The 10,803-nt window shown below is 50.1% G+C and overlaps 1 protein-coding gene across 4 annotated transcripts in view; it reads right to left on the bottom strand.

Annotated features, from left to right (window-relative positions):
- The window catches only part of BTBD16 (BTB domain containing 16), a 54,900-nt gene continuing 44,097 nt past the window's right edge, over window positions 1–10,803 (bottom strand). Inside the window, exon 16 of one of the 4 annotated variants that reach the window (XM_038578994.1) lies at window positions 1–2,383. In XM_038578994.1, the coding sequence (XP_038434922.1) occupies window positions 2,336–2,383 (48 nt within the window). In that variant the 3' untranslated portion in view covers window positions 1–2,335. Of the gene's footprint in view, window positions 2,384–4,107; window positions 4,132–4,179; window positions 4,213–10,803 lie in introns of those variants that run through there. The other 3 variants (XM_038578990.1, XM_038578993.1, XM_038578992.1) reach the window with 3 other exon arrangements.

Raw genomic sequence — 10,803 nt, 5'->3', positions numbered from 1 at the left:
TTTATTCATGAGAGACACAGAGAGAGAGAGGCAGAGAGAGAAGCAGGCTCCATGCAGGGAGCCCGATGTGGGACTCGATCCCAGGACTCCAGGATCACACCCTAAGCCGCTCAACCGCTGAGCCACCCAGACATCCCTGGCTTGAATCTCTTAGTGACACCAGCTGCCTGCAAAATCCCAAGAGGGGGCATTTCCCCACTGTCCAGGTCAAGGCTGAGGTGGGCCAGTGGTCCTGAGATGCAGCCTTGAGTGTCAGAACACGCCAGGCAACAACATGTTGAACTACAGCCACGCCATGCTGCGTACAGAATTTAGGGAGCTACTCCTTACCCCCCCCCCCCCATCTCCTGCCTTGTCACCAAGCCCCAAAGCAGCTCAGTTTCTATCCATGATGCTGTCCGAGTCCCTTGGAAAACAATTCCTTGGGCTCTGTCCAGAGTCTCTGGCCCCTGGATGGGCGCTTAAATCCGGGTGACCAGTCAGGGTTAGGCCGCAGACATCAGTCCAGCCACACAGCCACGCACGGCCTTGTGGAGGCACTTCCCCTCCCTGCAAATAGACACCTGCGGGCTGACACCTTGCTGGCTCGTCAGGCACACCCTCCGCGTTTTGTCCTCACCTGGCTCCGGCTACCTCGCAGCAAATCTGTCCACGTGTGCAGGATTTTATATTCACACATCATCCCGTATTAGTTTCTCCTGGCTGCTGTAACACATGACCACGACTTAGTGGCCTAAAACACATTCTCTTACAGTTCTGGAAGCCGAGAGTGTGAAATCCGTCCCACTGGGCTCAGGTGTCACTGAGTCAAGGTGTTGGAGGGGCCCTGGAGGCGAATCTGTCCCTGGCCTCCCATAGCTTCCAGAAAGTGCTGACATTCCGTGGCTCGGGGTCACATCCCTCCAGTCTCTGCTTATATGGCCTCATCCCCTCTGCTGCCTCTCTCTTAGAAGGATCCCCGTGATTATCCCGGATCAACCCAGAGAATCCAGGATAATCCCCTCCCAGCTCAAAATCCTTAATTTAATCACACCCTCTTGCCACATGAGGGAACGCTCACAGGTTCTGGAGCCTGGGACCTGGGTGTGTCTGGGGTCATTATTCTGCCTACCGCACATCCCCATTCCTCACCTCATTTCGTCTTCACAATGGCCCCGAGAGGATGAGAAACAGAGGCTCAGAGAGGTTAGGCGATTTGCTGAAAGACACACAGCTAGAGCATCGTAGGGAAGGGAGGCAGGATCTCTGTGATTCTAATTGAATGTAACAGATTGTATAATACGGTCAGAGGAGTACAAGGCAGCTGCTACACGATAAAGGTTTGGGTTTTCTCTCCCCGATTTCTGTGCCCCAACATGCCCAAGCAGGCCTTTGTTCTGACTTCTTTCTTTCGAGGGCTAAGAGTTGAGTGTCTATCTGAGCACAAAGGGAACACCTGCAGACTGTCCTAGTTCAAGGACTGACCCACATTAGAAGAAAGAGCTAAGCAGGCCACAGCTGGGTCCCAGTCTTTATGGCAGTTCAAGGGTTGCTAGCACAGCATGCCCACATATGGTTTGGTAAATGATTTTCTCAATTAACCCATGAGTCAATAAACTTCCTATTACTTAAGGAGCTGCCCCACATCCCAGGGACTGTCAGCCTTGATTCAGTGGCCAGGAAAAAAGAAAAGAAATGGAGCAGAAAAAAGACTCCAGAGCAATATTATTTTGTTTAAAAAAAAAAAAAGGCATTGTCGATTCAATATTTAGTTAGTGTCGGAGGGGAACAGCAGGCATTATTCATTCCCTGGGTATCTCAAGGGCACATAAAGGAACAGTCACACCTGCCTGAAATGCAATGTGCTCAGGCCACAGTAGGACATCCACAGTAAGACATCAGTGACTCATGCAGAGCTTGCCGGGGAAGCTAAGCAGTTGGCCGGGCTGCTCAGTGATGCAGAGATTAAAGAGAAGTTAATCACTGTGTTCGAGACTCACTGAGCCTTTTCTGGTGTGCCGGGTCGACACATGACAACTCCCCCGCTGCCAGCCGCAGTCCCATCCCACTGGCATGACGCCTGGCTTCCTGCTGGTTTTTCATGATGCACCTGAATGTTCCTTCTCTGGAAGGGAGTCCAGGAGTAAATCAGGCCCCTTTATTTGGGTGAGAAATGGGTCAGGGGAAGGTGTCTCTGGGTGGCCGAGAAACCAGGAAATCCTGTTCAGTGAAGTCAAGGTTGGAGCTACCTTTGCTCTAACTTACATCGGCTCCGAGAGTGGACAGACCTGCCTCTCACGTGTGTCAGCAGGTGGCCGGGAGACGTGACCGGGACACGGAGAAGCAGAAAGGCTCATCACTGCTGGTGGGAAGAGAAACTGTGACATCCATCTTCGAGAGCAATCTAACAATATCAAATTGAAGTTGCACATCAATTAGACCCACCGATTTCATCTCAAAATGTAATTAAAATACACATAATCCAATGGGATCGTGGATAACTTTTAGAAATTTTGTTTTTCTAATTAATAGTAATTCTGGAAATCTTGCCATTAAGATACCTCAATACTAACTTTTTTAAAGATTTGAGAGAGAGAGTACGTGAGCAGCAGGGAGGGGCAGAGAGAGACGTAGACAGAGAATCCTCCAGCAGACTCCGTATGTGGAGCCCAATGTGGGGCTTGATCCCATGACCAGAGCCGAAATCAGGATTCAGCTGCTCAACCAAATGGGCCACCCAGGTGCCCCTCAATAATAACCTTGTAATGATTGTATAATATTCTATCTAATTCCTGCTGTTGGATAATCTAAGATCATGCTCATATTTTGTATCGTAAACAATGCTTCACAGAGCACCTTTGTAACTAAATCATTGGTTATCTTTTTGTTTTTGTTTTTGGTATAAATACCTAAAATGCGTTTGTTTCATCAAAAGGGTATGTATTTCAGTATCTCTTGTGGGGTGACAAAGTGCCCCCAAAACTTAGTGGCTTAAGAAAAGAATTAATTATTTCTTGTGATTCTGAGGATTGGCTGGAGAAAATTTTTGCAGTGTGATTCCCTTCTGGAGTCAGTCATTGGAGGGGCCACTGGGCTGGGAGGTTCCAAGTGGCTTCATTCACACATCTGGCTGCTGGATGCTCCCAGTGGGCCGAGGCCCTGGGTTCTCTTCTACTTGGTTTAGCAGCCTCCAGCAGGCTGTTTTGGGGTTGCCCCATGGTCTGGTCTCGGGGTTCCCAAAGGAACCTTCTGTGCAGACTTCCGAACACATTCAAGGTTCCTTCTGCCACATTCCATTGCAAAGCAAGCCCCGGGGCCAGCTCAGATCCAGGAGGGTGGAGAAATAGATACCATCTCCCAATGGATGGAGCAGCAAGGCCAAGAGGCACGAACACAGACAGGTGGGATTTCCTGGGGCCACTACTATGATGATCCACCAAAGCAGTTTACATCCTACGCTTTTTCCAATACGCTGCCAAATTGTCGTCAGGAAGGCAGTACCAATCTCTACTGCCACTTTCCAGGGTGCTTTGGAAATAGTTATTTTCAGACAAAATGGTGCACCTGTGCACCCACTTCTAGAAGGGTGCACACAGTATGCGATAGCAGAAGAGTTTTCTGTCCCCCGAGTGGCCACAGTGACACCCCTCGGTGGTGCCAGGGACCTGGCCCATGGTTGACATTCACACAGGGCAGTAAAGGGATGGTCATTCCCTTTGGACAGAGCAGCAGTGATAACTCCACCTCCCTCTCCTGCTCTCACCCCGGCCCACGCCCCCCTCACCTCTCCTTGGGTCACCACCAAAGCCTGGTAAGTGTGCTCGTTCCTGCTCTGCCCCTACCCCCACTCCTTTTGCCATATATCATCTAGAATGATTTTTTTCAAAATGCCAATTTCTTCAGGTCAGGTCCAGGCTGATAAGTCTTTAATGCCCCTGGCTGCTATCTGGGAAAAAGACCAAAATCCCCCCTGTGGCTTCCAGGTCCCTTGGAGATCCGACTCACCCTCCGCTCCAGCCATGTCTTCTGCTACTCCACTGGCCATTCAGACTTCTTCTGTGTCTTCTAGAGGTGCCAGGGTCCCCCGCACATGTTATCTGGGCTCGAGGCTTTTTTCCAAACCCCAGCTCCTCCTCTTTTCATTTATAAAAGCTTTATTGAGATATATCATGTATCACACAATTCACCCAATTACATGCAGTGTTCAATGATTTTTTAAGCATATTCAGAGTTCTGCAACCAACACCATCAGATATTAGAACATTTTCATTGCCCCAAACAGAAATCCTGTGCCCCTCAACTGTCTCCCTGCATCTCCCAGCCTCCTCCTGCCCCCAGCCCTAAGCACCCACTAATCTACTTTATTTCTCTGCCCAACCTGTTTTATTATTTTTTAAAGATTTTATTTATTTGACAGACAGATGAGAGAGAGAGAGAGCGAAAGAGAGAACAAGCTGTGGGCGGGGGGGGGGAGGGGAGAGAAGCAGACTCCTAGCTGAGCAGGGATCCCGACGTGGGGCTCTATCCCAGGACCCCAAGATCATGATCTGAGCCAAAAGCAGACACTTCACCCACTGAGCCACCAGGTGCCCCTTGCCCAACCTGTTTTAACTGCACTTAGATTTCTGCTATGGGCCTAAGCATCACTTCCCCGGGGAGGGTCCTTCATGGGCTTCACTTCCCTTCTTGAGGTCTCGGTCAGCTCCCTGCTTTATGCTTTCAAAGAACTGGGCTCCCTCTCCTCAGAGCTCTCAGGCATCCATCAACAGCTGTCTCTCCCGCCCGGTGGGTGCATGAAGGTAGGGCCTGTGTTGCTCACCTTTGAAAACCTAACCCAAGGCAGCGGCCACTAGAAGTTTGTGGAATGAAAGAGTGAGTCAGAAAATGAAAGCAGAAAGGGCACATGACTCATTCAAGGTCCTGAGGTAGAGCCACGGAAGCCTTTGTCCTCATCCACCAGGCCCAATAGGGCAGCTGCCCGCTGAGCACTTGAAATTCGACGGAGAAACTCCGTTAATTTTATTTCATTTTAACTTGTTTCATTTTAAATAGCCATCAGTAAAAAAAATAAAATAAATAAAAAATAAAAAAGAAATAGCCATCAGTGCTGGTAGAAGAGGTGGGGTAACCATGGCACCCCATCATACAGAGCTGGGTTTGCTTTCCTGGCATTAGAACCTTTCTTCCTCCCCGCGTGCCTTCTCCTGGCCCTGGAGGGGTGGCCTTCACCGGGCAGTCCGCAAATGTTTGGGGAGGCCGCAGGCTGAGCCTCAGGCATAGCTGGCTACTGATGCCACAGTCCTGGGGCCCCGGGGAGAGGCCGAGGGGGGTACCTGGAGGGGTTCCAGAATCAGGAAGGACCAGGTCCTCCCTCCGTGGTGGGCAGTGGGTGCTCCACTCCTACTTGCACTTACGGCCAGTTAAATTTAAATACATTAAGATGAAATAAAATTAAAAACTCAATTTCTCAGCCCCACTAGCCACATTTCAAGGACTCAAGTGGCCACACATGGTGAGTGGCTACCGGATTGCACAGGGCAGATACAGGACATTGCATCTCTGCAGAAAGTTCTGTGGGCAGCGCCGCACCCCCGAGGAGTCCCTCCCAGGGGTTTCTCCCTCTCTGCCTCCTTCAGGAGAGGCTGCCCCTCCCTGCCCCACTCTCCCGGCCTCAGGGTCTGTGGACCAGCCTCCACCACATCCAACAGCCTGTGTGCAAATGGAGTTTGGGACATCCCCCACCCAGTCCATGGGGAGTCCCCCCAACCTCCCCAGCAGCTCAGCAGCCCCCAGCACTTCCCCTTCCCAGCCTAAGCTTGCAAGAGCAAAAAGTTCCTTTCTCCTCTCTGGCCCCACAGATGCACCAGCCTCCAGGAGGCAAAACCCTCTAAAGAGGCGAGAAGGAAAAAGTACCTCTTACTTTGTCTAATCCTTTCTCATTCCAATGAGCCTGCAGCAAAGTAAGAGGGTTCATTTCTTGCCAGGCCCTCCTTCTCCTGGGCCACAGGCTCCGCCACCCATTTCCGTTCTCCTCCCCTCCTGGAATCAGAGGACTCAAAGCTTGCAGCTGGAAAGGTCCTCCGAGAGCACCTAGTTTAACCTTTTCATTTTGTAGTAGGGAAAGTAGGCCCAGAGAAGGAAAGAAACGTGCCCAACATCACACAGTGTCCATCCTAACCTTCAACAAGTAGTAAATGACTCGGAGCCATGCCCCCATGGGAACCAGGGGCTTATTCAAGGAAGAATAAATCGTGATCACCTCCTGCTGTGTGTTAGGTGCTTTGTAAACTACACATCCACTTATTTAACACTTAACCATAGGATTTCTTGCCAACTTCAGAGTAGGCTCTGGGGCTCAGAGAGGGTAGGTGACTTGCCTAAGGCTACACAGCAAGCAAAGGGCAGAGCTAGGACCCAAACTCTTGTCTGTCTTCAAGACTTCAAGGAGTTGCTGCGCACAGAGGGACTCCTGTCCATCCCTCCTGGAGGGGAGGGCCTGGGAAGGTGAGCCAGAGGGTGGGTGTTGAGAGGCAAACAGAGGGGTAGTCATGGATGCAACACACAGCAGGTTACGTTGACCAGCACTCACGGTCACTGCGTTGGGCCTTGTGACTTTGGGTTTTAAAATCCTTGTCTAAGAGAAGTTCTTGGGAAGGGAAGAGCTTGTAAGATCGTCTTAAGAATTTTTTTTTGTCTCAAGACTCAAGCTTCCCGAGTTCCGAGAGGTTATGATAGGATAGGACGGCTGTGGATGTTCAAAGGACCAGCAGCACCTCACCCAGGATGTACAAAAGTTCACTTTCAACTACCAAGCAAGGAAAACTCAGTTTTTGGTTTCTGCGGGGAAAGCCCGGTTCCCATTTTTGAGGCCGACCTCGCCCCCTAGCGGGAAGGGGTGGGCTCTGCATCACAACAAGCGGCTCGCTCGCCCCTGCTGGGTCGCCTCCGTAAGACTGTTTCTTTCTTCTTTCTCTTTTTTTCTTTCTTCTTTCTTTCTTTTCTTTCTTTCTTTCTTTCTTTCTTTCTTTCTTTCTTTCTTTCTTTCTTTCTTTCTTTCTTTCTTTCTTTCTTTCGTTCGTTCTTTCTTTCTTTCTTTCTTTCTTTCTTCTTTCTTTCTCCTTCCTTCCTTCCTTCCTTCTCTTTCTTTCTTTCTTTCTTTCTTTCTTTCTTTCTTTCTTTCTTTCTTTCTTTCTTTCTTTCTTTCTTTCTTCTTTTTTCTTTCTTTCTTCTTTTCTTTCTTTTCTTCTTTTTTTTTTTAAAGATTTTTAAAGTTTATTTTTCATGAGAGACACAGAGAGAGAGGCAGAGACATAGGCAGAGGGAGAAGCGGGCTCCATGCATGGAGCCTGATGTGGGACTCGATCCCAGGACTCCAGGATCACACCCTGAGCCAAAGGCAGATGCTCAACCGCTGAGCCATCCAGGCGTCCCAAGACTGTGTCTTTCGTAGCAGGAAATGTGTGGCTGTACAAATAAGATCAGCCCGTGTGGTGAAATAGACCCCCAGGTTTGTTGGGGGTGTCGGGTTCTCTCCACTGGGTAAGGAAGGCAGTTGGCTCTGTGTGTGGCACAGAGGGGAACCCTGCAGTGGAATGGACATCTCCGGGGTGGAGTCTCTGGGTGCAGTGGCCGACCTCTTGCATCCTTCCAGGAAGCCTGTTAAAGTGCAGGTCCCTGGGGGTCCCCTAGACAGCAACAACAGCCTCTCCCAGCTGGGGCCCGGGCACCTGCTGTTGCACCAGTTCCCAGGGAACCCGGGTGAGGCTTCAGTCCAGGAGCCCAGGACTTGGAGACCAGCCTGCTCCCAGCTGTTTGAGCTCCACCAGGGTGCTGCTTCCCACCCGGCCTCCCCCTGCAAGGACACTGCCCATCCTCCAAGGCCCATTTATGTGCTACCCTCCCAGCGAGACCACCCTCACCCCGTCCCAACAGCCTGGTCAGAATCACATGACATTTCCCATGTGACAGCACCCTACATGGCATGGCCCGGCATGCCCTGGACGGGTGGGTGCGGGGCACAGTTCTATTGAGGTGTTCAACAAACTCTTGAATTAAGCACGCTAGAACTTTTCACCTCCTCCCAGTGGGCCATGGAGGGAGATGGGAACACATGGGCCAGGCGGCCAGACCTGAGTGGGCCCCAGCCCTGCCACTCTGAGGAGGCTGGGACCTGTAAATGCCTTACTCTCTGGGGCTGAGGTCCCCTCCTACCAGATGTGGAAAACACACCTAATTCATGAAGGGCTATGAGAATTCATTGAGAAAGTGGATGTCAGGTGCCTAATGGATCAGAGGTGCTCAATGTCTTCCAACCAGAACTGTCGTTCCAGGTCGCTGGGCCTCAGTTTCCCCCACTGCACAATGAACAGGTAGAAATGATGTCAAAGGGCCTCTCCCACTAACACTGCAGGGCTCCTTCCTCTTGCCTTCCTGTTGCTGGTTCCGGAGGCAGATGCAGCCCTACCCTTCAGACCCTTACCCCATCCTTTTGGGGGTTGCCTTCCTCCTACCTCCCTATCTTTTGGAACCCTCAAAGCTTTACTGTTCACCTCAGGGAGGCATTTTTGGCATTGCTGTGTTGCAAACGTCTTCCCCTCCTGCCAGCTCCCGGATCACGAGTTTGCATACTCCGCAGGGCTAAGCTGCAAGTGTCACTTAGAAGGCGGCCAGTCATGCCCATCTCAGCACTTCCCAACAGCTTCTTCTCTCTTGGACAACTGCAGACTTGCTTTTCAGAGATTTCTCGTTCTTATCTTCTCTGTTATCCCATAGGACTGTGGAAAAATGTCACGAGGCTGCTCTTTCTCCAGAGCCAGTAACATCATGCCCCCGCAGGGCTGCATGGGGACCGGCCCGTAGAGGGACTGTCCTATGCAGAAGTGGTGCAGGTCACCATCCAGAGAGGGACCTGTGGGTACTGGTTTGTGCCCTTTTTATAGACAAGCATTGTTCCCTGGGGGTAAGCGACAAGTGACTTTTCTGACTTAGCACAATTAGTCCGGAGGTGAGGCAATAACAGCAGTGTCTTCTTCCCCAGATACAGATACTGTGCTCCTCTGTCAAAGAAACCATTCTGTTTAATTCTTGAGGGAAAAAAAAAATCAAATTCTAAGGAAGATGGGCTGCATAATCCCATTTTGAATGGCAAGAAAACTCTAAGTGGCCCTAAAAATAATTCCAAGCCTGCCAGACTTCTGAGTGATGGGAATCCTGGTGGATCTAATTTTCTTCTTTGAGTTTTCTTATTTTTTCCTTTGACAAGCTTATATTATTAGAAGTAACACTTCATGTTTTAAAAAATGAAAGATAAAATTCTTATGCTTCTTTGGAAAGAAACCATAGCTCCCTATCGAAACATAAATTAATCTCTTAGACTAGATGTTGAACATAAGAATGTAGGCACAGAGGAATGCATGCTATATGGTATGGAATGACCAAGCTGATTAATGGTGACAGTTGGGTTAGTTTTAATTTCAAGGGGTAGTGACTGGGAGGGTAGTGACCAGGAGGGGCATGTCTGGGGTGTGGACCATGCTCTTTCTGTTTTCGATCTGGGTACTGGCTGGTTATATGTGCATGTTCACCTTATGGTAACTCATCAACCTGCATCATAGACTTTTAGTGGTTTTTTAAAATTTATTGAAATATTATTTCTCTAAATTACTATTTTGATGCAAGGCAAGTACCTCACTTGCCCCCTCCTTGCCCCAGCCCCGCAGGGATGGGAGGAATTATTGAGGTGGTGCTTTCCAACAATCCACTCCACTCCAATCCACTCCAGTCAGGGCCACACTGACCAACCTATCACAACCCTTTATATCAGGGACTTGACTCGAAAGCACACAAGTACTCCAGGGATTTCATACAGTCTAAATATGATACAGAGAACTGATTATGAAGTTCTCTGTAAGTGAAGGAAGAACTAAGAAGGCAAACAGGAGAATGGGGTAACCCAGGGACCAGCAGCAGAAGGAAGCCTGCACTGCCCCTCAGGCTGAAGGGACACAGACCCAGAAGCAGGGCCATCGGGTGGCACTGGGGCCATGGCAGGAGGCTGCCAGGCAGAAGCCATGAAGGAGACACAGCCATTGCTGAAAATGTCTGGCTTCTCCCAGTCTCTTGTGCTTCGAGCCACCACCACCACTCCCCATGGGCTGGACCTGGCCAGAAGCAAGCTGACAGGGCATGCAGAAGGCAAGTGAGGATGCACCCGGGAATGAATGCACTGGTTCCTCGCCTCCAAATCTTCCACTGGGCTGCCTTCCCATCTTCCCACCAGCCTGTCTCCCTCTTAGGTCACCCTGCAGAGGACATTCCCTCGGCCCGTGTCTGACTCTAAGGTGATCATTAGACTAAATTTACCCACCTTGTTGTCTGCACAGCATCAAAGATGTTCCATCACTTTTCCAGTGACACTGGAAAACACACTGCGGTGGACACACCTTGACATGACCCCTTCAGTGATTGGAACATGTGACTCTCTTCTAGTCCAGAGAATACAGCTAAAGTGATGGGATGTCACTTCCAAGATTACCTTACCTAAGACTCTGTGTTAGCAGACTAGCAGGAGAGAGACACTCCTGCTGGCCTTGAAGGATAAATAGCCATGTGTTGAAATGTCTATATAGAGAGATATCTGGCAGGGCACTGCAGGAGGCTGCTGGGGCCTGGACAGCCTTTTCCCACCAGCCAGTAAGCAGCCAGGCCCTCAGTTCTGCAGCTATAAGAGCATGGATCTGCCAAGCCCATGAGCTTGGCTATGAGTCCTCCCCAGTCATGCCTTCAGATGAGAACATAGCCCTGCTGCCACTGGACTGCAGACTT

Source organism: Canis lupus, chromosome 28, assembly GCF_011100685.1.
Source record: "Canis lupus familiaris isolate Mischka breed German Shepherd chromosome 28, alternate assembly UU_Cfam_GSD_1.0, whole genome shotgun sequence".
In the NCBI taxonomy this organism is placed as follows: Eukaryota; Metazoa; Chordata; class Mammalia; order Carnivora; family Canidae; genus Canis; species Canis lupus.
Note: the sequence above shows the minus strand (reverse complement) of the source record. Positions and strands in the feature narration are given on the sequence as shown.